This window comes from Populus trichocarpa, chromosome 6 (assembly GCF_000002775.5).
Source record: "Populus trichocarpa isolate Nisqually-1 chromosome 6, P.trichocarpa_v4.1, whole genome shotgun sequence".
Classification (NCBI taxonomy): Eukaryota; Viridiplantae; Streptophyta; class Magnoliopsida; order Malpighiales; family Salicaceae; genus Populus; species Populus trichocarpa.
The window spans coordinates 20,890,187-20,914,796 of NC_037290.2; the positions used below are offsets into that span (position 1 = coordinate 20,890,187).

The window sequence follows — 24,610 nt, forward strand, 5'->3', positions numbered from 1 at the left end:
TCAAAATAATTAAAAATATTAATTTAAAATAAAAAATTTAAATATTTTTAAAATATAGTTGAGCCATAAAAATAAATGACCTTTACTTTTCAAGCAACAACATAAAACTTCCTCTCAACTAAAAATTATTTTGATGTAATTTCTTTTATTAAAAATGATTTTATAAAAATATTCCAACTTAGCTATACAAAACATATAAAAAAAAATAAAAATTCACATGTTTATCCAACAAATAAAAAAGAAACACCAAACAAACAAAGACAATATTAATAGGAAACACAAATAAATAAAAATAAAAATAAAAAGAAAAATAGGGAGCTAAGTCAACTTCTTCCTTGTCAACAAAAGAACGCCGTTACATGCGGGATGCATCCCTTCCCTTCCTAGTACCATCCTTGACCCTAACTCCCTTACTTTAACCATAGTTAGCTTAACTCTCTCTCTCTCTCTCGTCTCTCAAATATAACTCTCTCTCTGTCCCTTCTGTCTCTCACATCGTACCCTGTTTTTTTCCATCTCCTGTGCTCGTGATAAATAAAGAGAGAAATAAAAGAAAAGAAAAAAAATCCTCTTCGCTGTAAAACTAAAAATCCACAAGGGCGTATCCCATCGTTTTCTCTCTTGCATATCTGATTTTGCTTCTTACATTCATCTTCATTGACTAAATTATGTCCAGTTTATAGAAAAAACAAACCCTCTCTGTTTTTTTTTGAATATTTTCACAATAATTAGGAGGTTTTAGTTTTCTTTTGTTTTGTTGCGAGGAATGGTGGTCAAAATGATGAGGTGGCGGCCATGGCCACCGCTGGTTTCGAAGAAGTACGAGGTGAGGCTCGTTGTTCGAAGGATGGAGGGTTGGGATGTAGTGCGGGAAGCTGTAGCTGCTGCACCTGGGACATCTTCAGGAGGTGATTTGAAGGATAAGTCGGAGAAGTTGACGGTGGAGATTAGGTGGAAAGGACCCAAATTGGCCTTGAGTTCGTTGAGGAGGACGGCGGTGAAGAGGAATTTTACGAAAGAAGTGGAGGTTTGTGGTGCGGAGGGGGAAAACGGTGGCGTTTTGGTGGAGTGGGATGAGGAGTTCGAGAGTTTGTGTACTTTGTCTGCTTATAAAGAAAATGTGTTTCATCCTTGGGAGATCTCTTTCACTGTCTTCAATGTGAGTTCTTCTTTTCTTTTTTGCTTCTCTCTCCAAAGAAATTTATTTTTCTTCTCAAGATGTTTTATGGGTCTTTTGTGTTATTGTCATTTATCATGTGGGATGTTGTCTTCTTGTCTGTTGAGATAGAAAAAGAAAAATTGTGGGTTTGCTGTAGAAACTAGGAAAATTCATGTGGACTGTGAAATTGATAGCGTTTATGAAACTTGAGATATGATTTTTTTTAAAAAAATTCAGGGATGAATTTAAAATTTCTTTTTTGGTGTTTGGTTTCTGATAGTTTACGGGTTGCTTGTAATTGAGATGAAGAGGTTTCTTAATTGAAGAATATAAGCATATGAAGGGGTGTTCTTTATTTTTGTTTTGTTTTGTGGGTTATTGTGGTAGTCAATTTGGGAGAACAAAGGATTCTTAATTGATTTTTGAGGATTTGGTGGTTGGATTTAATGGAGTATTTTTTCTCTGATCATTTTGACTTGACAAAGCTTGGGTCTTTTGGATATGTTTGAGGTTTTTTTGGCTGATAGTTTTGCGTTTTTAAACTTGTTAACTTTCTGGGGAACTTAGCTGTTTTGTTTTCTGATCCAGGGTGGGAACCAAGGGCAGAAGAACAAGGTTCCTGTTGTTGGAACAGCAACAGTGAACCTTGCTGAATTTGCATCTACAGCTGAACAGAAAGAGGTTGAGTTAAGACTTCCTCTTGTGGTCTCTGCTGGTGTGGCCGAGCCTCAACCCTTGCTCTGTGTATGTGCCTTTGAATTTCTTCCAATTTCCATCACATTCTCACTGGTTTTTTAAAATTATCCCGCAACATATTTAATCTGCCTTTTCTGGTTTTAATATTTTCACAATTTTTATAGTTTCTTACCTCAGCTTGTATGAATCATGCAGGTATCGCTCAGCTTATTGGAGTTGAGAACTGCTACCGAGACCTCTGAGCCATTACAGAGAGCGATAGTTCCAGTTCCATCGCCACCTCAATCTGGAGAAGCTGTCTCAACTGAAAAGGATGAGCTTTCTGCAATTAAAGCTGGTCTCAGAAAGGTAAAGATTTTTACAGGATATGTGTCTACCAGGAGAGCAAAAAAGGCCTGTCGCGAGGAAGAGGGCAGTGAAGGCAGGTGCTCTGCCAGGAGCGAGGATGGTGAGGATAACTATCCATTTGATTCTGAGTCACTTGATGATTTGGAGGAAGGAGAGTCTGATGAGATCAAGGAAGATTCTACTGTGAGGAAGTCATTCAGTTATGGCACACTGGCTTCTGCAAACTATGCTGGAGGACCCTTTCACTCTAGTACAACGATAAATGATGAAGATGAAGATTGGGTTTACTACAGCAATCGCAAGTCAGATGTGGGTTGCTCACACAGTGATGATTATACACCATCAGTGTCTGCACCATCTCTCTTGCAAAGTTCTAAGCGCAGCATATTACCTTGGAGGAAGAGGAAGTTGAGCTTTAGGTCTCCTAAAGCTAAAGGAGAGCCATTGTTGAAGAAGGCATATGGAGAAGAAGGGGGGGATGATATTGATTTTGATCGCCGGCAGCTTAGCTCTGATGAATCTCTTGCTCTTGGGGTAAGTCATCTGTTGATTTCCCTTACTTTCATACTTTTATAAAGCCTTTTATTTCCAATTTAGCAGTATTAAAAGTACAAAAATGAAAATACTGATGATCATCTTGAAGGATGGTAAAGGTGGTTTTGTGATGACTAATTCATTTCATAAATTAGACATGGTTAATTGAAATAATGGTAGCTGTTTTGCAGTGGCATAAGGCAGACGAGGATACATCTGCAAATCGATCATCAGTTTCTGAATTTGGTGATGACAATTTTGCCATAGGCAGTTGGGAGAAAAAAGAAGTGATAAGCCGTGATGGGCAGATGAAGCTTCAAACTGAGGTTTTCTTTGCTTCCATTGATCAGCGAAGTGAGCGGGCTGCAGGTGAAAGTGCATGTACAGCCCTTGTTGCTGTTATTGCTGATTGGTTTCAGAATAACCGTGGTCTGATGCCCATTAAGTCCCAGTTTGATAGTCTCATCAGAGAAGGGTCCTTGGAATGGAGAAACCTCTGTGAGAATGAAACCTACAGGGAGCGGTTCCCTGACAAACACTTCGACCTTGAAACAGTTCTCCAAGCCAAGATACGTTTTCTCTCTGTACTCCCTGTCAAGTCCTTTATCGGGTTTTTCCATCCAGAAGGGATGGATGAGGGAAGATTTGACTTTTTGCAAGGCGCCATGTCCTTCGATAACATTTGGGATGAGATAAGCCGCACTGGATTGGAATGTCCAAGCGATGATGAACCTCAGGTGTATGTTGTAAGTTGGAACGACCATTTTTTCATTCTAAAGGTTGAACCAAAAGCTTACTACATTATCGACACATTAGGAGAGAGGCTCTATGAGGGATGCAATCAGGCCTACATTTTGAAATTTGACAGCAACACGATTATTAACAAGTTGCAAAATGCTGCAGAATCATCCGATGAGAAAACAATGGGTGATCAGCAGAATGTGCCAGCCACAGTGGAACCTAAGGATCAGCAGCAGGTGAACCTGAAGGAGGAGGAAGCTTCTATATTAGGGGCAATAATAACCAATCCTGAAGAACCATCTAAAAGTGAGGAACCATTAAAGAGTGAGGAAGAAGGGGAGGTTGTGTGCCAAGGAAAAGATTCTTGCAAGGAGTACATAAAGAGCTTCTTGGCAGCAATTCCAATCAGGGAATTACAGGCGGACATCAAGAAAGGTTTGATGGCATCAAAACCTCTTCATCATCGGTTGCAGATTGAGTTCCACTACACCCAGCACTTGCAACCATTAACTGAAACTCATGCGACAGAAATGTTGACAGCACCACCAGAGTCAGTCAATGGCTCCATATGAGAGGCTACTGTTTAGAGACTTGCTGTAAATCTTAGGAAGTGTGATTAGTCTAACTAAAGTTTCATTTTACAAACGGTATCTTGTGATGTGAATGGCATTAACAAAGAGGGACCTTTTTCAACTTTTTGAAGAGTTTGAAGAGAAAAGGGTCGCGTTGTTTTTCTTCTAATCTGGTCTTTAAACGGAGCTGTCCTCACTTTTTCCCCTTGTTTGCACGTAGTTGTTGGAATTTGGCATGATCTACCGTTTATTCTTTGGCCAGCCTTTCATGGGAATGGCTGCTTCCGTGCATTGCTGTAAAATCTCTCTCAATTGAATGAGCTCCAACTCACTTTTAAAACTTTTTGGCGATTCTCAAAAAATTCTCCTTCTAAGAGAACAAGTAACTTTTGTAGACTGGTATGGAAATATTCCTCGACTGTTCTGTACTCCCTTTCTGACATCAAGTTCCCATACGATCCACTGATGGCAATAATCTGACCCTTGAGATTTTTCTTTCAGAAAATTGATGCTTTAAACATTTAAGGACTCTGGTTCTTTTACAACTTATTTGATTGGAACCAAATATTTCCTTTCCATGTGCCGTGTTAGCTGTAAAGAGGAACTTTGCAGGATTGATATTCAAGGACATGAAAAGATTCTTTGAAATGCATGTTTCTTTTCTAGATAACCATCCAGCCTAAAGTTGCTTCCTTTAGCTGCCACGACAAACATTTGTAACGTATGTGATATCATGCTGTGTGGAGGGGAAATGGTTTTCTATAGAATTCCTACCCCAGCTGTGCACGTTCAGAATATACCCTTCCAATAAGCATCGTTTGGATTATTCCTCTTAGCAAGGCATGAACATGTCACTTTCATGGAGAACGTTTGAAATACTGTATGTATTTGAATGATCTTACCAAGATTCCTGACCAAGAATTTTAACTAGATTAATGTAAAAATGATAACGATAGCTGCATCATTTAATGTTGATTAGAAGCTCCTTTTCTGCTTGTCAACTTAAGGAGTGAAATTCTCCATTCACTTGTTGCGGTTTGCGCATGCATCACGCTGTTCTTTGGACTCAGAAACTGAAAATATTTTATCAATTTCTCTCGCTGTTAGTAGTACTTAATGATGGTGATTATGGCGGGGATAGGTGAAGATGAGGATGTTGATCACAACGAATACTCATGACTTGTTCCAGCAGGGAAAAAAAATAATAGAAATTCATTGAGCTAGCATTTTTTTATCAAGTTGAGAACTATATAAATTGGTTTTATAAGATACACTTGCGCTGGGAAATTCACAGGCGTTAGAAGAGTACTGATAAATGATAACAGCTTGATTACCGCATCTGCTTGCTACAGCACCATAATTATAATGAAGAAACATGCTACTTGCAGCCCTTCAGTACGTTGCCATTTGGCTCAACCTTTGACATGTTTCTTAGCCTTCCTGGTAGCAATTTTATGATCACCTCAAGAGAAAAGAGCAGCCTTAAACAATGGCTAGAACAACCAACCCTGCTTGGTAAAGGCCTCATAGAGAATAATAGGTTGAGATGGTATCAGAGTCTTGATAATCAAGCGGTTATGAGTTTGAATCTCACCATCCTTATTTATGTGATAAAAATTAAACATAAAAAAATGTGAGCTTGCACAAGCTTCAAGCCCAAAGGGTTTTCATTTGAGGGGATGTGTTAGAGAATAATATAAATTATATTTGAAAACATCACCTAATAGTTTAAGCTATTGGGTTAAGATGGTTCTTTGACATGGTATTAGAGCTTTGATAACCAAGCGGTCACGAGTTTGAATCTTATTATCTATTTATTAAAAAAAAAAATTAAACACAAAATAATGTAAATCCATGCAAGTTTCAAGCCCATTAAACTTTTATTTAAAGATATATATTAAAAAATAATATAAATTATATTTTAAAATCTCACCTAATCATTTTGAAGATATCTATTTAAAAGATCCACCAATAATAATATTTAGAAAAAATGAACTTTCATGAACTCAAGTTTGAGGAAGTTTCAGGCTATTGCACGCGAGGCAAGGCCTCAGCTCAACAAGGAGGTTCAGTATTTGAATGAGTGAAAATGGGCCTTCTTCAAGGCTGATTATTGGCTCTATAGTCTTAACAAGTACAAGTTTTATTCCTTGCCCATCTGCTTGGTGCAACAGTACATTTGATGCTCTGACTGAAGCAGTTAAATTAGAAAAATTTGTTGATGGAAATGAAATGTCCTGATTTAAACAATTTCTTTGGTTTCCTTTTGAATTATCCTGTACTTGTATAGAAGAAGAACACTTGGATATGAGCACCACAAGCTAAGAAAATATTGTAAGAGTTTGACTCCTGACCGTGCATGCACGTTCGACACCAAGGTTTGTTTGATTAACAGCTTTCTTTCAGAAGATTCAGAGCATGAAATCAAAGATTTCTTACTCCATTACTTGTATGCAGTTTGATTGTTCCCATTTTCCCCACATAATTTGACAGAAAGCATGGAATCAACAACTGGTAGCTTCGATTTAACAACGCAAAAAGTTGTCTTGCCCATGATAAAAGGCCATAGGCATGAAAGCATAATAATGAGCTCACACTTTCCATTATTGCACCAAACTTCCTTTTGTTACCAACCGGTGACTTTACTTATGATATTAGGGAGAGCCATGTGCATGTTCTCCCCCTCCCCAACCCATTATTATTCCAAACTTACCTTGACAATGATTCAAGCTCAAATCCACAAGGCTCCACACTCCATAAACCCACCTTGAATAGATTCTTTCCCGTATCGTCATCACCCTTCCCTGCTTGCTTCCTGAGGTTTATTTTCATTTTTATCTTAGAACACTATAATTCAACATTACTATCCAAGAGATGCCTGCTAATATGAAGCTCTATCATGCTTCCACATGTCTGATATTCCACTAATTATCATTACCTTACATGATCAGATCATAATACAGTTCCTTGAGAGAAGTAAAAGGAATCCTCACTTGAGAATCCTGTAAAATTAGAATAGCAGTTTGGTCTATCTTTGCAACCTAATGCATCATCTGTTTCTAACAATTGTACAAACAACATGCTGTAACAAAAATAAATAAAAATGAAACAAAGAAGAGGCAGCAGAAGTTACATACGACAAAAGGATCAAGAATGACTTCAAGAAAGAAATGGCAGCCAGATTTGCAGCAACAAAGGGTCACTTCATATCTCTCTCTATACTCTCAGGACATCCAATGCAAATGCAATCAATATATTCCCGTTTTTTCTTAACCACAATATGTTTCCACTTTAAGACTTGTAAATTGCAACTGAAATTTAAATGAAGAGAAATGTTAGAGAAGATAGGAAAACAAGATAAAAAAAACGGGGGTGAGCAAGGAAATAACAATAGATTTTCTACAGCAGAAAGGGCTTTAACTACTCTATCGCAAGCACTCAGGACACTTGGTGTTACATTTCATCAACTCCTCCACTCATATATATAGGCCTAGCATCTTGTGCTGCAACTGAAGCAGCAGGGTTCTATCCAAGCAATGTACAAGTTACAAGACAGTCTGATATTATAAACTGAAGAAATAGTTAGGGAAGATGGAAAACATTACAGAATCAACAAAGAGCTTCAGGAGAATAGCTGGACTTTCAGCTGCAGATGGGGCACTTAGCCAATCCGTTTTCATTACATTCAGGGCATCTAATGCACTTCTCCTCATTTTGATCATCTTCAAAGACCTTACAACTGCCATTACAATTGGAGCAAACAACAAATCGCTTGTTGCCGCAACCATTGCATGGGGAATTAGACAGGTTGAGAGGTATACCTACCAAGAGCTTCTTCAGCCTACCTTGCTCGTGCAAGCCAATCACTTCATCAGCTCCTCCTATGTACCTTCCCTTTATGAAAAGCCTTGGAGGAATCACTCTGCCACCCAGTATCCTCCATAGTTCCTCCCTGAATTCCAAGTGCAAAGAAACATCTCTCTCGTAGAACATTACTTTCAAACTTTCCAACAAAAACCGAATAGCATGACAATCCTCAAATGTCTTTCTTATACTTCGCAAGCTTGTTGTGTAGAGAATTACAGACTGGCTTCCTCCTGGAAGACATTTCTCTTCAAAATCTGAAAGAGATGGATGTTCTTCAATCTTTTTCTCAGCTTCATTTTCTGTGTCTTGCTCCACGGTGATCTCCGTTGAGACTGGAGCCTCAGGACTGTCCATGGCAGGCACTCTGTCATTGGATAATACGGAGGTTGCAATGTTCACCTTGTCGACAAAATTAAGTTCCAAATCCAGTTCTTCATCTTTTGATTCTGTTTTGTGCTTTGATACACCAAAACTACCAGCTAGAATGTCTTTTTTGTGATCCTCTTGTATGTAAATTGGTGGTATCTGCAGGTTCTGATAGGAAAAACTTTCTGTGGAGTTCAGATGGGAAACTAGACCTTGTTTCAGTGTGCTTATACTTGGAATGAAATTCAATTTCTTTAGGAATCTTCCCTTCATTGATTTCATTTCTTTTGCTCACAAAATGGATGGGGTGTGATCACAACCAGTTGAAGAGGGAAGGGTGGATTTTGTCTGAGAATGACTTATGAAGAGACTAGAGGACATGAAGCAGCAATGGAGGTTTCTCTTTTGGTTTCCAGTGGCACAAAAGTGAAAAGCTTTGCGTGGGTAATTGATTGCTTTTTAAAGTTATGAATTGATCACTGCACAAATTGTGGGGGCTAGGTGGAGTCCATGGCAATCCTTTTATCAGAGGACCCTGACCCTTTAGGTCTTTTACCAACAACTTGGTGTCTCATCAGGTATGAAGAGTACCACACCACCTCAAACAATGAGCGAAGGGATGTGCTTTTCATTTCAGGTAATTGGATGGCAGAGGCACCACTGCCTGGTTTCCCTGCAATTGGCACTCATGCCCTTGATGCCATGTTGTGGCACAGTTTGATTGGTGGTGGAACACCAGGGGGGATGGTTCCGAGGCAGCAGAGCTTCACCCCTGTAGACATGGTGTGCCAGAAGCACAGGTGTTGTGCTCTTCAATATAACACGGATAAACATATTTGATTAATGGAGCTTCCTTTCCCTTTCATTGATGGTGCTGGAAATTCTTTTTTTTTTTGCCCCACTTTCAACAAATCCTGTAATTCAGAAGGAGAAAAAGAAAAGCTGAACCCTCTAGCCTCTAGGCAACAACTCTAGTCAGCAAATTAACCTTAATGGAACGTAAGAAAAGCTCAATTGTAATGGGTTGAGAGTAGGATCATTCATGTTAAGTTGAACGGAAAATCTCAAGGATAAAAAACCCCATGCAATTGTATGCAATAGTCAATAACTAGCCATCGAGTTAGAGGAGGTAGATTTTAGACCTAACACCTGTTTTTTTTTTTTTTTTTTTTTTTTTTTATATATATATATATATATATATACCCAAACATCAAAACTATGAATTGAAATATCTAACAATTAAACCCAGAAATAATATATTTTACAAAGAACGGAGTAAGCACAAAGATTAAAGAGTACAAGAAGAGGTGAAAGTTTGAGTGAGATGAATTCACAAGTCATTAAGATATCTCTCTCTCTCTCTCTGTTTTATAGGCTGAGCATTATATTTTATTTAGTTTTCGGAGTTGATTGATGGTTGTATCCAGTTATAACGTTGTTATTTTTATGGTTAAAAAGATATAAAAACATTTTTTTTTATTTCAAAAAAGGAGAAGGGTAAAAAATGAAGTTTTGGGACCTCGAAGGCTGAGAAAAGGACCTCGTCATGTGGTGACCAAACAATCACCAGAAAGTGGGCTCGTTATTTAGAAAAGTGGGCTTTTTTCCCATCTCTCAGAAAGCATTTTGCAGCATGGAATCCGATCTGTAAGGCAGGTCTCAAAGCACACATGGGGACATCAGGGACATGCATAGCAAATAATCTGTGTTCTCGCATTATTCATTCATAGAAAATTGATTTCTCTTTAGCAGACCAGTCATTTTGCACCAAATATGTAGTTGATCCTTCAATGATCACAACATCAGTTTTTATTCCCTTCCTACATTTGAGCAATATGGCATACGGTTTTATTCAATAGTCATCTGTTTGAAAACAAATTACCCCAAAGTTCAAGTGAGCAGATAGCCTATCATCCTGCAATCATACTGCATCAAAGGATACATAATGGGCATTGGCAATTCTCAATAACGTAGCTACAGAATTGATCCTCGTATTAAGAAAATGGAGCTTAATCATACATTACACATCATGACATTGTAGCAATATTAGGGTAGCTAAAAGGTATATACTATGGATACAGAAGTGATGGTGCTTAGACCATGAGGCAAGCCTTCAAGGCACCTAAACGTCAGAAACGGATGATGCAGAACCAATGCGAAAACCAAAGGAAATGCATGTAAGTTCACGACTTTCTCCATTAATCATCTTCATAGTAAGAGAGTATGAACCCTGCAAATGACAAACATTGGCAGGTAAATGCAAAATCCATTCATCTGATTGATCTCACTATCTTGCCTCCACTATAAAATTAGATCCAGTGATTCAAACCAGGGACCTTTCAAAAGCCATTTCGAATCAAATAGTCAACAATTCAAAAGAAATGAGAAAAGAAACAGGCTGGGATAGTCTATCCTCCATATGTTGTAACCACTCATAAGAAGGATAATAAAAAAAAAGGTGAGGGTGGAGTAGATAGAGATTCAAGCAAGAGTAGAAATAACATGGTGATAAATTTTTCATTAAAAAGAAATTTAGGAGTTGGATTTGATTCACAGAAAAGTAACATTATTGTCATTAAACTAATAATGCTTGTTTGAAAGGAAAATTATGTCCAGCAGAAACATCTATTCACGGATGATACATTATTGTCATTAAACTAATAATGCTTGTTTGAAAGGAAAATTATGTCCAGCAGAAACATCTATTCACGGATGATAGCAGCTGTGATGGTGTTATTTTGGACAATTCCCTACTATCATACAGTGCTTCAGAGAAACTGATCACCGATGAGTGCACCCACAAGCTATAGAGATTGAAGTAGCTAGATCATACTTGGAGAAAAAAATGACTGTACCACTCACCATTTTTCTCTAGAAAATAATAACGGATTTCATGACATCTAATGGAGGTTTTAAAATTCATGATGTTGCAAGAAAAATCAGGCATATATGGTTAACAAAACAATGAGTTGGAAACAAACCAAATCAATTAATCCCAAAACTAAGATTGCTAATTTAGAGATCTCAAAAGGGAATATTATAAGAAACAATATCCCATCATCCAATTCACTTGACTCAGTTTTCACTCTTGAAAAAACCATGCTCCTTGAGATTGACATGCCAAATAAATTGCCCACAGCTGCAAAAAACTTAAAACAGCTGAGCTTGAAGAGCCAGTTGCTTAGTTCAAAGCATCTGATTATATGCCATAATCATGTCATCCTCGACAGAATTTTCCAAACACACAGATGTGACATCCACAATATCCAATCAATAACATTCATCAAAATATATGTAAAATGCATATAAATCACTTACAGGTGGAGTGAACCCAGGCAACTCTTCAGTGTGAGACACCACAAAATTACCACTGGTTACAGGGCAGGGCGTTTCCTCGCAAAGATCATGATCCTGACTATACACAGGAAATCCGAAGTATCTAACATCGACCCTCATTTTCCCATCAGTTATTGATTCACCTGTATTAATTAAATAATTATAATTCAGCAATCAGACTTGCAACTTATAATTATCCAAAATGTGTTTTTTTTTTTTTTTAAATCTAGTAATTGATTCACCTGTATTAATTAACTATAATTCAACGATCAAAATAACAAAATGAAATTATCCAAAAAACAAAAAAACAAAAGCCATTAATTTCCATAAGAAAGAAAAGCATAGTCACTTGTTGTTGCAGAGATAGTGAAGGTCGCTGGTTTCCCTTTCTTCACCGGATTTGGGCTTATCTTCACTCCGCTAACTTTAACGTCATAATCCTTGTTATTATCTGCATGAAAAAGAAGAAGAAGATTCAATTAAATTAAAATAAAACAAGATTTTGGTTGAGATAAATTGGAAAGAGAGGATTTAGAGAGGGAGAGACCGCAGTACTGGAATTTGGAGGCTTGAATCAAAGGTAGGATCAGACAAAGCGAGATAAGCAAAGGAACAATCATCATGCAGTGAGCCATTTATTTCAGAGAATCTAAAGAAATCGTGGAGATTTTAGGAGGAAGGAATATTAGTGGAATAAGAATTTAATCAATCTGGGGGTTTTCTTCTGAGGGGCTTTGGACAGAGCAGGTATCCAATGTGATATATTATTAATCTTTGGATTTGAATGGTCCAGATACGTCGAGGGTGGCGTTGGTGTATGATTAGAATGGTAGTTGGCTTCAAGATGGATGATTGGCTGGGTTTTAATAATTTAATTTTCTGTCCCCACCTACACCTACACTACATTAACATTAATTATTTAAAAAACAAAACTAAAAGATGTATTGCACAATATCAACATTAAAAAAAAAAAAAAACCTCTTTCTACCTAAAAAAAACCCTTTCAAACAAAACGAAAAAAACTCTAGAAATAGTAGAGAAATCACTTTACACCTAGACAAAAAAAAAAAAAAAACACTATTCATTGTTATAATAAAATTATGGTTTTGACCTTCAAAGAAAAAAAATGAAATGGCTTGAATGGGAGATAATTCAATTTTTTCTCATTACCGATTGTCACCGGGTATATATGTTTTTTTTTTAATTTGAAAAATAGTAAATAATTAAATTACACTCAAAGTAAGAAAAAAAATTCAAGCCATTGACCAATGATTTCTTGTCTTTTTTTTTAATACCGTAAAAAATATATTTACTCTTGAAATTAAAAAAATATAAGTCATGCATTTATGAGATTTTTTGTCTTTTTACCTAGGATTTTTTTTTTTTTTTTGTAAATTTCAGAACCAAAGAGTAAATTGATCATTTTCACTTAATTAATTAATATTTAAATTGAAAAACCTGTTGGTGCATACTCTGAGCTAGCTAGTGCATGAGAGGCACCCGTTCACCATTTGGGTGATGTGTGTGGCGCTTTCTGATAACCAAACCTACCATTCTACTGTGTCATTGGAAGCGCCTCCACATCATCTTCATCCTAGTTTAAAATGTGTCGGTAGTGACGAGATGGTTTGTCTTCAACAGACCATTCTTTTTCCCCCCCTTCATTTCTCTCTCCTCCCAAAAAATTACAAGTTGACTTTATTTATTTTTAATATTTCAATTTCAATCATTATTCTTTTGATTTTTAATTTTTGTTCTTTGCCCGTTTATAAACTTTTATTTTTTTTCAATTTTGTCATTCAATTTCAATTTGTCATATACTATTGTTTTCAATTCAGTCCTTATTTTTTGATTTCTAATTTTTTTTCCTTTGCTCTTTTGTAAAATTTTTATTAATTTTTAATTTCATCTTTCAATCTAAGTTTATGGTATATATATTTTTTAATTTAGTCCTTATTTTTTTGATTTTTTTGTTAAAGTTAAATTTCTTTTTAATTTAACCCTCTAATAAATAATTTTTGGTTGCCCTCTAATTTTTATTTTATTTTTATTTTCACCATCATTCTTTTAATCACCATTTTTATTTCATATTCTTTTATGTAATTTTATCCTGATTTCATCCTTTATCATTTGATTTACCGGTGACTGGCCTTCATGATTTTTTCATATATGTTTCTTCCAGTTTAATGACCCGGGTCATGGGTTTCAAAAGTTAATGGGGATCAATGTCTTTTTTCTTTGGCTTATTTTCTTTTTTTGACTTCATCATTCGACTTTAGTTTTTTATTTTTTAAAGATTGACTTTATGGTTTTTTTCAGTTTCTTTTCTAATCAGGTTTTTTCAATTTCATGACCTAGCCCATGAGTTTTGCAGGTTAATTCAGGTTGACTCGCCCCTTACCTAGGTTATATGTCTATCACGTTACCTTAAGCTATTTTTTAAATCCAGTTTTGTACTTTCAATGTTTTTGTTTTAAAAAAAACAATTTCTGTTTATTATCATTGCCTATATTGTTATCGTCTAATTAAAATAAAATCAAATTATTAAACCTGATTGGGGATCGTGATGTGCACCACATTGAATGGCAAGAGTTGCCACCTAGTATTATGGTAACTAGAAAATCTCATTAAAATTTGAGATTTTTTTCTGAGTATGGGCTTTGATCTATACAGACTGTTTAAAGAAGTTACTCTTAAAATGTTTTCTAAGCATGAGCATTAGACCTATTATGGAGATTTTACCAAGTATATGTTTTGAATCCATCTAGACTAAACAAGTTTAACAAAATATTTTTCTCAAAGAAAACATCATATAAATGAATAAAATACCATATTCAATAAAATAGAAATATTCATTACATTATGAAAAACCTCACATGACCAAGGTTAAGTATAAAGCCAAAAGGGGTGGGGGAGGGGCTAAGGCCTCAACATCAAGTAAAGGCTCTCCAGTAAGGTATACTCTCTGTTGGGTAGTTGTAGCCCTGACAAGGAAGACATCAACAAAGTCAGGCATGGAGATTGGATGAAAAGCATCGTTAATGTCCATCTAAATTCCTTTTGACAGGTTGAAGAAATACAAGTTGAACATAGCAAGGAAAGTCTTGTCCCCAAGTGTCTTAGTTAATGTTATAGGCCCTTTAAACATCTCCTGGAACTCCTCAGAAAAATTCCTCAAAGCTTTTATCATTGCACGAGAGCTCTAGGCTTTTTCTATGCCTGTAAAAGTTCAACCCTTAGAGCTTCTTGGAACACCCTCATTTCAACCATCCCTTACTTTAGGGAGGCCATTTCATCATAAGCAAGATGAAGCTCCCTCTTAGTGGAGTTCAACTAAAGGATCTGAACTATTATATCATCTTTCAGCACAACATAGGCTATCATGAGCTCCCCCAGCCTCTATAGGTACGCGCTCAGTCCAATCAGATATAATTCTGGCGAGCTACTAGACTCAATGTCTTTGAGTTCAACTACTCGCTCAGTCCAAGCAGACATAAATTTGGTGAGCTGCTAAATCCAATATCTTTGGGTTCAGTTATGGGCTAACCCTAAACGGACGTGAGTTTGATGAGCTTTCAGACCCAACATCATTGGATTCAACTATGTGCTAAAGCCAAGCGAACGTGGGTTTGACGATCTTACAAACCCAACATCCCTGGGTTTAACTATTTGTTGGGTTTAAGCAGACATGGGTCTAGTGAGTTGCTAGACCCAACACCATTAGGCTTGGTTGCACGCCAAGCTCATTTGAGCATGAGTCTAGCAACCCCATCGACCTTGAGCGTGGCTATGTGCCATGCCTATTTTGGCATGAGTTTGACTTACGGTCATACTCAATTACTGTGGGTTTGACGGTGTGCTAAATGCGAAGGGCTAAATGTTTGAAGATCTTTATAGATTCAATGTTGGGCCATAAAACTCTATTTGTTTATTCTTATGATTTTTCACATAAAATATTAATATTAAAGATATTCGTCTTCCTCACCTATAAGTATATAAAAAATCTCTAAGAGACCTGCCATATTTTTTATTCTCATTAATATTGTATAAGAAATATTTAGCCTTCATTAATGCTATTATAAAGAAATGACTCTTTAGCCTCTTCTCTCCAAGAAAACAACAAAGTTCAGGGGCTATAAATACCCCTTAAACCACTTAGGTAAATGGTTCGTAATTTTTATTTTTTAGAGATCAATACTTTTAAATCTCAGAGCATTTATCATATAAAAATAAGAATAAATACTTTTGTTCTTGGAATTTAAAGCTTATTCTCTTATTTATTGCAATATTTTTTTTTAAAAAAATTATTGACTTTATCATTTAAAGCTCCCTAAATTCCACTATAAAAAACCTATTTTGCCTGTTTTAAATTTTTTATCATCAATTATCAACTTCTTGAAAATAAAGTAAAATACTGACACAAATATATGATTATTCATTGCTCAAACACAAAAAAAAATATATTTCTTGAGCATATTAGATTTTTAGAAGATCACATATATTTCAAAAACTACAAAAACAAAAGAATATAGGAGATATTACATTGTGGGAAAGAGCTGTATGGATCAATAATTGGAGCTGATCCGGTAAGATGTGATGATTTTGCAGCGTCCAGAAGGTACCCAAAGACTAAACATCATTTTCCTTCACTATATTGGTCAATCCCGCCTGCTTGCCAGTGGAACCACCTCAGCCAGAGGGGTCGCTAGAGGTGAAGGCAATGGAGATGTTCTACAGACCGGACAAGTTGGGTGCAGCCTCAACCACGGGTCAACGCATCTGAGGTGAAAGAGATGCCCGCAATCAGGCAGCAACCGGAGCTTATCAGTGTTCTTGTAATCTGCCAAACATATGGAGCAGCATGTAGCAGTGGAGCCTGTCTTGTGTAGCTTGGCCTCCGAATACAGCAGTGTAGGATAGCTATTTAGAGTGGCCTCATCAAGCCCTATATCGACGACAAAGTTCTGCAGGTTCAGCTGCTGATCTGCAACATTTCTTGCTTGGGTTGGCACCGATGCCAGTTGGTTTCGCGTGCAAAAATAGGAAGTCAAAGTGATTGTTGTAATCAGCAGCAGGATTCCAATAGAGATACCGATGCCATAGCCAAATCCACCAATGTTGTTAGAGCCAAGAAATCCAGAATCCCCTGCTGTGCTATTCATGTCCTCAAGGAATATTGAAGGGAGAAGCTGGAATTGGAATTAGAATTGGATATGTAGTGCTAATGGTTTGGTCAGCCATGGCTATGGCAAGAGAAATGGTCTATCTGGGGTGTGATAAATTTAAAAAAGTCAATGGTAAGATGGGATAGATAAAGAGTATTGACAGAGTTTTAATAAAGGGAAGATGTACTTGGGCTTTGAAGTAAAGAGAGGGCAATCCGAGCCAAGCAATGCATGTGAATACATACGTTTTTCAAATCTTCTATCAGTCTATTAACTTATTTTTTAAGCTCAACGGCTCTCATAGCCTTAGATTTACGCTTGTCTTGATATGATTTGTAGAGTCAAAACACTTCTACAATCTTATATAATTCTCTTTGTGCGTGCAAAGCACGATCCAAGTTGATAATATATATGCATTCTTGATTACTATTTTATTCAAGTAAGGTCAGCCATTACTTCCCACAGGAAGGTATACAGAGCCTAAGAGTTGTTCTTGTCGATCTGTGGTGTTTGCTAACTGTTATATATATCACAGGCAATTACCATGAATGAGGCTGGTGCTAGTGGTGAACACCTGCAGCATGCAAAATTTAAAGATTCTTCCTCCTTGTTTCTCTTTGTTCTGTCTCTGTTGCAGGCGATCTCAAAATACTCTTCATGTCAGGTTAAGGATGTCACAAGGGGTGACTGGTGGTTAAGTTGCTGCTCCTCCCATTTCCATTTCAGTCGTGTCAGTTTTCTGTATGTTGTGAGGCTGTGGTGGGATATGCCAAAGATTCTGCTTCTCATGAACTCCTGCTTCTCTGAGATGACTGGCTGCATTTTGACATATGTTTATTAATCTGCCTTCATCATTCTTTCTTGTCTAATCACTGGGAGATTCGGGACATCCTTCAACCACAAATGGCAGACTTGAGTCCCTCGATACATTTAAATTATGAAAATTTTATGATATTTAAACTGTGATTATCAATATATAATTATAAAAAGAGAGAAACAACAAGAAAAGAAAGGAATTCTTATGGGGTTTTTTTTTTTTGAATAAATATGGTTTTTCTTTTTTATTTCTCTTTTGTTTTTATGTCTATTTCTTTTTTAATAGTATAATTGATAAATACAGTATCATTAAGTCTTTGTTAAAAGACGGTGCCGAGATTGTTTAGAATTGGACTATTCTTGATTTGGTGTTTGTATTTTAGATTAATGCGGGTGTTTGGCTAATTTGTGTATATTTTAACTAATTTTATAGATTGTAAAGTTAATAATTATATAAATTTTCAATGAACTTTAGATTTATAGAATTCAAATTAATAATTTTTTTTAAAAAAATTAAAACTTAATTAGTTAAATTATAACTTTCAGGATTTATTTTGATTTCTTTTGGTGTTCGTTGCCCGGACCCTTGACCGTTCTTCTTGCATGACATAATTTCGTTTTTTATGGGGTACAGTTATTTGCCTAAAACTTTGGGCCTGTTCAAACCTTTCTTATTTTCAATTTAATTGTTAAATGAAAAGTTGATACTGCATTAAAAAATCAAATCAAATAGCTTTTTTACTCCGGGCCGCTATTCCAAAATTAGCTTTATCCATAAAGGAAAAGGAAAACAAAGAAACCGTAGCTTTAAGAAACATTGCAAACTGTTACAATCTAAGAATTCTTTGTGGGCAGGAGGCCAGGAAATGTGCTTAATGGGGTATAACCCAGTAGCCTTTTAGGGAGACGGAGACCAATTCCAGGACTTCAACTAAGATAACTGAAACTTGATGATCTCATGGACCTGGTGAGTCAAACCTCCTCCGAGTCATCAATGTTGCAGCCACTCAGTTTCTTTTCTTCGCCATAGCCAACCATATGTTCACAGTTGTTGGTGATGATGCCTCCTTTACCACCTCAGTCATCATGCTAGGACCTCGCCAAACCATATATGTTTTGATCTCTGGAGACCGATTACCTGGCCGATATTATATGGCAGCCTGAGCTTATCAAGGTGGACAAAATGCACCATTTGATATATAGCACTACAACCACCGCCATTCTTGAATACAAATCTGCCCTTTGCCTGCTAAGTGTACAAAGAAACCATTTATGCCACCACTTCCAGCTTATAACAACACAACTACAGTCATAACATTCAGTAGAAGCTTTAAAAGTCCTTGAAAAGTTGAGGTCCTGACTGATATTGATGAGAAGCTTTTCTTCAGAGTCGGCCTAGGACTCAACTTCACAGTCGATTCTAGCAACAGAACAATAGAGCCAGGACGGGAAAAAACATAAGAAAACACTTGAAAAAATGCAAATCTCGCAAGGTTAATTTATGATTCAAAAGGAGAAATTAAAATAGAAGAAAGAGTGAAGAAAATGAAAAGGTGAAAGGAATTAACACAGACCTGCCTCACTTATGCACTCTGCAAGAAGCTAGAACAAACCGATTGTGTTTACCAATCAACGATCGTTTCGCCTAAACAATATCTTAACATTTGGTGTGATTCAATGCATGAAAAGTTTAATGAGAACTTTGCAAAACTTGATGAGAATCAAGATGTTAGAGAAGAGGAGAAAAATGAGGATGGGGTAGTGCTGTAAGAAACCAAAACAAAACCCCTCTTCCAACACATCCCAGCCTCCAAATTGCTCAAGGGCAAAAACGTGACAACACTATTAAAGTCCACAATAAATTTTCTTTTAGTCCACGCTAATTTCACTTCACTTCTTAGTTTTTTTTTTTTTTTTTGTTAATAGGAAGTGTGTTGTAAGTTAAAGGTTATTAAGTTTATAACCATCAGTATCTTTATATATAACAATACTCCATGAGATATGCATTTTATTACGATAATATTTTAAAAAATCCAAGTAATTTGGAGTAAGATTTATATCTTAAATAATCAGTTAATTTCTTAATTCTAGTAATTTAATTTATTTTTTCTAGTTAAAATAACTGGTGTCTGATATCTGCAAAATATTTTTTTGGTGAATTTCAGGACTCTTTAATACTTAAATAATTATCTATTTTAGAGAAAATACAATAATATTTTAGAGAGACTTTGAAAATAAATATGTAGTAGATAATGGAGATTGAGAACCCACATGTTTATAGCCTATGAGTTTCTTTAGGAAGATAAGAGCTAAAGTGTAATTTTTTCATGATAGTTTTAATGAGAAAAAAATATCTCTAACATATACATTAATAAGTGATAAATATTATTTATATAAACAATAATGTTAATGGAAATATGATGACCCTTTAAAGGACTTAAACAACATTAATATTGATGGAAATATAATAGACTTACTAAAATCCAAAATGTAGCTAAGTTTATTAGGATTGAGCTTTTTTTCTACACTGTGTCCACGTGAGATGTGTTTTTTTTTTAAGACTAAGTCCAAGATTTTGAATATTTTTTTAAGGTTGAGCCTACGAGATCAAGGCTATTTCTCTTATCCTTTGAGAGCATGGCTTAATAAAAATTAGAGAGAATTGCAATTTTCACATTCTGAAACCAGAAAGAATTTTACTTTACACAATTTAATAGAAATTTAAACCACTTCACATAACTATTAACCGGATCAATTTACTGTTTTCTTTTTGGTTCCTGAACCTTTGAGAAACAATTTTTAAGAAATAGAAAATAAATAGCAATGGTAGAAAAGATTAATACCTAGAAACATGAAAAAAATAAATAGTGCGGCCAGTGAAAATCTTGGAAAACTGAATGTTAAAAAAGCCATAGAAAATAAGAACTGCAACAATATCAAACGGGCCTTAACAAAGAGTTTTTGTCAAATTTGGAGGGCGAGCTAGAGAGTCGGAAAAATAGCCCACTACGTTTAATTTGGGCCATCAAAGTAAGCCCAAGACAATGCAGCCCAATCCTCCTTCCAGCAAGAGATTCCTTCCCTCTCCCTCTCCCTCTCCCTCTCTCTCTCCTGCCAAGTCAAAAATTAATAAAAAGCTAAAAACCAAAAAACACCCGACCAAAGCAACCGCCTGAGAAAAGAATGACAACGTTGACAAGAGAGCTAAAACCTCTCCTTTTATTCCTCGTAACAATAACATCATCAACTCTATTGCCTGTACAATCAGACAACACGAACCATGTCTACTCACCCTGTGCAGACACCACTGTACAGGTATCAGATGGCTTCACTTTTTCTATCGCTTTTTCGTCGAGTAAGGCTTTCTTCTTCAACAGTACCCTACAGTTGTCTCCCTGTGACAGCAGACTTTCTCTTACTAGCCAGAATTCTCAGATCTCAGTTTTTAGACCTAAAGTCGATGAGATCTCTCTCCTCACTATCAACACCTCATCTTTCTCTCCGGTTAGTTGAACCCCCACCCTCTCTGTATGCTTTCTTTAATTTTCTGTTGTTTTTTTATTTGGATATTTTAAATTAAGTCAATCGGGGTTTTATCCCTCTACTAGATTCAAAACATTGATGGTGCCCATCCCATAGATCAGTTTCTTTGTTTAATTGATTAATCTTTAGTGCTAAGTCCATTTATATCTGCCATGAACATGAACTGTTCATTCTTGCTCGACCAAGAACAATTGCAATCTTTTCCTTCATGTGTTGTGTCTTAGACTCCCACAAAATGCAGAATTCGGCAATTAATTTGTTCGGAAATAGTTGTTATAGCTAGAGGAGCAAGCATTTAGTTGTTGAAAAGTGCTGATAAAGTGATACCTGGGTTGTGGAAATAGAAGAAGATTTTATTTCAAGTAATTAAATAAACAAGGTATCTGTGCCTTTTGTCTACTTATAATCAGCTTGGAGTGTTGAAAATGTTCATTAAGGAGTGTTAAGATTAATTCACGTTCTTCCAATTGTCAGAAAATTATAGATAAATTGAGTTTATGGAGTAAAGGGTGCAGTGAGAGATCTGGAGACAAAAGTTGAAAGAAACAAATGTATATACTCTTAGAGTTGTTCATGTGTTGCTTATTTGTTTTAGAACTATAATAAACAATACGAGTATTTCTAGATTCCAGTGAGATGTTATCTTAACACAAACCAAAACTAGAGTCTAGCATGCCTACAAGATAGACTGTCGTTTGCACTTGGAAATAAATAATCTCTTTCATTGCCATGACGAAGTATCATTTTTATACATCTTTCACCACAATACACATGTTGCAACTGTAACAACTGTTTAACCTTTGTCACTATAACTCCTATGTACCTTACTCTTCCTCGCCTAAAATGAAAAACTAGCAGCTGAAAATAAAGAGACAACTAAATTTTGACTAAGAGCAGACTATTTCAATGGACCTGTAGTTAAAATTCATTCTCCGAGGAATGTTTAATTTTTTTAGTTGAGATCTGAATTGAGTTCTTTACAGATGAATATTATCTGATAACCTCTCCTTAAAAAATCCGCTTTCATTTATCTATATTTACACCATATAGCAAATAACTTACCTGCAATCTCACACAGTGAGTATTAATTTGTTGATAGCAATATACATGTTTATCAAGTCAAGCATGGTATCAACCGAGGTACCATAAACCATAAGGCTGGATTTAAGTGATGGTACTAGTGGCTTTCAATCTCTTTTTTTGTATCCCCTTTTGTTGGTGACTGGTATCAACCAAGGTATCCATAGCTGAACTGGATATAGGCTCAAGAGTGCTTTTATTCAGCTTACTGTATCCCCTATTTTTGTTGGTGCTTTGCAGGGCGACTTTGGTGGGTATATGGTTGCATTTGCCGGTCGAAAATATGCTGCAAGGTCTCTCCCTGCTTTTGTTGCAAACAGTACATACACTGTGACAAGCTTCACTCTGGTAAGAGACGATCCAGGACCCGTTATGATCTCGATTTAGCTTCATAAGATCATCAGGAACCCGTTAAATTTCTGTAATGCAGGTGCTTGAGTTTAAGAAGGGAAGGCTACAGAACTTATATTGGAAAAGGGATGGCTGCGCTAAATGTTCAGGAAACTCAAAATTTGTCTGCCTCAACAATCAGGATTGTGCAATCAGAACATCCAGTTGCATAAAAAACGGAGGTAGTGTTGATTGCAGCCTTGGGATACAATTGGCATTCTCTGGCACAGACAAACACTTTTCTGCTCTCAACTCATGGTACGAAGTGGAAAACCTTCGACAGTACTCGCTTTACGGTCTTTACTCAAATCTCAGGGATTCTCTCACCAGTCAGTATAACAACATCTTCTAATTGTGCTTTAGATGGTTTGTAGAGTTTTGGTTTCCTTGTATGTTGTAATTTTTTCCTCATTTCTTTTCCAAATGTTGCAGACCTTTCTCTTCGGTCGATGCTCATCTATGTTGTATCTTTTCAGAGTTGTTCTGTGTAAATTTACATACGTGATCAGTTATTTGCTATGAATGTTAAACGAGACTAAAATGCTTGGAATCTGCGCTTTCCATGATGTTAAATGCATATGCCCGAGGTTTTTGAATTGTGTATGTCTACATCTGTGATGAAATGATTGAATTCCACGGATATGAAACTCTTACTACTAATTTTACGGGCTCTGAAGTTAATAATCATGTAAATCTCCAGTATTTTTAAGATTTGTGGGACTCAAACTGGTGATTTCTAGAGAGTGAATTTATAACCTGACTAGTTGAATTACATCCTTCAAAATTAGCTATTTTTTTATTCGACTTTTATTATTGATCAAAAACTATTTAAAGAACAATTCTTTATTTGATAGTTTGAGTTAGGATTTTCAATATGTGCTAACAAATATTCAATCTACTCCAAAAAATTATTTCAAAAATTTTTGAAGTCAAGAAGTTTTTTTTGTAATCTTAAACATTAAACATTAACAAAATTGTAAAAAATAGAAAATAATTTGGAATGATTCCAATTTTTGTCGGGGATCTAAAATATCATATAAATTTATTTGCTTATTTTTAGTATGATTTTCTAAGTATTTGCATGGCGAATATGTAATACCTAACTAAATTTAAAGTGGATTAATTTTAGAAATTATTACTCATATAATTTCATATGATCTCTTCAGAACTCTCATATTGTTTAAAGATAATTACAGCTTATTTTCTGTTTTTAATGTTTTATTCAATTTCTATTGTTTATAAAATAAACAAAAATATCTTTTGGCTTCAATTTTTTTTTAAAAAAATTGGATTGAATTTTCTTTAGCATCAATGAGAAATCCCAGTTCAAAAAATCAAAGTATGAGTTTTTTTTTAAAGAATCTTTGGTCAATACTGACGATAAAATCAAAAGGAGGGACAATATTTACCTAAAATACCATAATTGAAGGATAAAATTGATTTAAAAGCACAAGCCTCATTTCACAACAACCGCAATAGTTAAGAGCAAAATATGCCGTTAAACCAAATATAGATAATATGATGTGATGTGAAGATGCATCATCATGAAACATGGGTGTTTAGTAGGTGATTGTTTTTACTGTAGAAATTATTATTTTTTTTATATTTTTAATTATTTTGATATATTAATGTTAAAAATAATTTTTTTTAAAAGATAATAATTTTATATATTTATTTTTGAGCTAAAATTACTTTAAAAAAACTAGAATCACATTCCCAAATACCTGACTTAGATTTAAGTAATTTTGACTGGTTTTGTAGTTTTGTAGTTATGCATACCATAGTTGTCAATACCGTTCGGTTCAATTCCTTCGGTGTGACATTTGAAAAAATAAAATACATATTTATTTGTTTCACACTATTTAAAATTTAATTGTACATTGTCCAAGAAGAGTAGAAATGGATCGAAACTAACCATTATGGCCTACCAATGAAAATATTATTTTTTATTAAAAATTTTCACTATTGATTATATTTTATCCAAATTAATTATGTAT

The 24,610-nt window shown here is 35.5% G+C and overlaps 5 protein-coding genes across 5 annotated transcripts; 2 read left to right on the forward strand and 3 right to left on the reverse strand.

The window, feature by feature from the left end:
- Positions 1-474: 474 nt before the first annotated feature.
- Positions 475-4,254, forward strand: LOC7455605 (uncharacterized). The gene is made up of 4 exons (XM_002309225.4): positions 475-1,159; positions 1,748-1,903; positions 2,051-2,737; positions 2,929-4,254. The coding sequence occupies exons 1-4, from the start codon at positions 767-769 to the stop codon at positions 4,048-4,050; spliced, it is 2,358 nt and encodes a 785-aa protein (XP_002309261.2). The 5' UTR covers positions 475-766; the 3' UTR covers positions 4,051-4,254.
- Positions 4,255-6,932: 2,678 nt separating this feature from the next.
- Positions 6,933-9,194, reverse strand: LOC7455604 (uncharacterized protein At5g39865). Its single transcript, XM_002308295.4, has 2 exons — positions 7,656-9,194; positions 6,933-7,361 (listed from the first exon to the last, which is right to left on the reverse strand). The coding sequence occupies exon 1, from the start codon at positions 8,563-8,565 to the stop codon at positions 7,693-7,695; it is 873 nt and encodes a 290-aa protein (XP_002308331.2). The 5' UTR covers positions 8,566-9,194; the 3' UTR covers positions 6,933-7,361; positions 7,656-7,692.
- Positions 9,195-10,258: 1,064 nt separating this feature from the next.
- Positions 10,259-12,437, reverse strand: LOC7455603 (MD-2-related lipid-recognition protein ROSY1). The gene is made up of 4 exons (XM_002308294.4): positions 12,167-12,437; positions 11,969-12,070; positions 11,602-11,762; positions 10,259-10,513 (listed from the first exon to the last, which is right to left on the reverse strand). Exons 1-4 carry the CDS (start codon positions 12,252-12,254, stop codon positions 10,406-10,408), a joined length of 459 nt encoding a protein of 152 aa, XP_002308330.1. The 5' UTR covers positions 12,255-12,437; the 3' UTR covers positions 10,259-10,405.
- A 3,658-nt stretch (positions 12,438-16,095) lies between these two features.
- LOC7479481 (RING-H2 finger protein ATL70) lies at positions 16,096-16,995 on the reverse strand. Its single transcript, XM_002308293.4, has one exon. The coding sequence runs from the start codon at positions 16,779-16,781 to the stop codon at positions 16,278-16,280; it is 504 nt and encodes a 167-aa protein (XP_002308329.2). The 5' UTR covers positions 16,782-16,995; the 3' UTR covers positions 16,096-16,277.
- A 3,725-nt stretch (positions 16,996-20,720) lies between these two features.
- Positions 20,721-23,209, forward strand: LOC7497652 (uncharacterized). The gene is made up of 3 exons (XM_002309224.4): positions 20,721-21,104; positions 22,464-22,571; positions 22,654-23,209. The coding sequence occupies exons 1-3, from the start codon at positions 20,784-20,786 to the stop codon at positions 22,963-22,965; spliced, it is 741 nt and encodes a 246-aa protein (XP_002309260.1). The 5' UTR covers positions 20,721-20,783; the 3' UTR covers positions 22,966-23,209.
- The last annotated feature ends 1,401 nt before the right edge of the window (positions 23,210-24,610 follow it).

Excerpts from the sequence above, each read along its gene's own strand:
- LOC7455605 (XM_002309225.4), top strand. The coding sequence starts at position 767 with ATGGTGGTCAAAATGATGAGGTGGCGGCCATGGCCACCGCTGGTTTCG. Across the intron at positions 1,904-2,050 it reads AGCCTCAACCCTTGCTCTGT|GTATCGCTCAGCTTATTGGA; the intron begins GTATGTGCCTTT and ends TGAATCATGCAG. Across the intron at positions 2,738-2,928 it reads ATGAATCTCTTGCTCTTGGG|TGGCATAAGGCAGACGAGGA; the intron begins GTAAGTCATCTG and ends GCTGTTTTGCAG.
- LOC7497652 (XM_002309224.4), top strand. The coding sequence starts at position 20,784 with ATGACAACGTTGACAAGAGAGCTAAAACCTCTCCTTTTATTCCTCGTA. Across the intron at positions 21,105-22,463 it reads ACACCTCATCTTTCTCTCCG|GGCGACTTTGGTGGGTATAT; the intron begins GTTAGTTGAACC and ends GGTGCTTTGCAG. Across the intron at positions 22,572-22,653 it reads CTGTGACAAGCTTCACTCTG|GTGCTTGAGTTTAAGAAGGG; the intron begins GTAAGAGACGAT and ends TCTGTAATGCAG.
- LOC7455604 (XM_002308295.4), bottom strand. The coding sequence starts at position 8,565 with ATGAAATCAATGAAGGGAAGATTCCTAAAGAAATTGAATTTCATTCCA.
- LOC7455603 (XM_002308294.4), bottom strand. The coding sequence starts at position 12,254 with ATGGCTCACTGCATGATGATTGTTCCTTTGCTTATCTCGCTTTGTCTG. Across the intron at positions 11,763-11,968 it reads CACTATCTCTGCAACAACAA|GTGAATCAATAACTGATGGG; the intron begins GTGACTATGCTT and ends TAATTAATACAG. Across the intron at positions 10,514-11,601 it reads TGCCTGGGTTCACTCCACCT|GGTTCATACTCTCTTACTAT; the intron begins GTAAGTGATTTA and ends TGTCATTTGCAG.
- LOC7479481 (XM_002308293.4), bottom strand. The coding sequence starts at position 16,781 with ATGAATAGCACAGCAGGGGATTCTGGATTTCTTGGCTCTAACAACATT.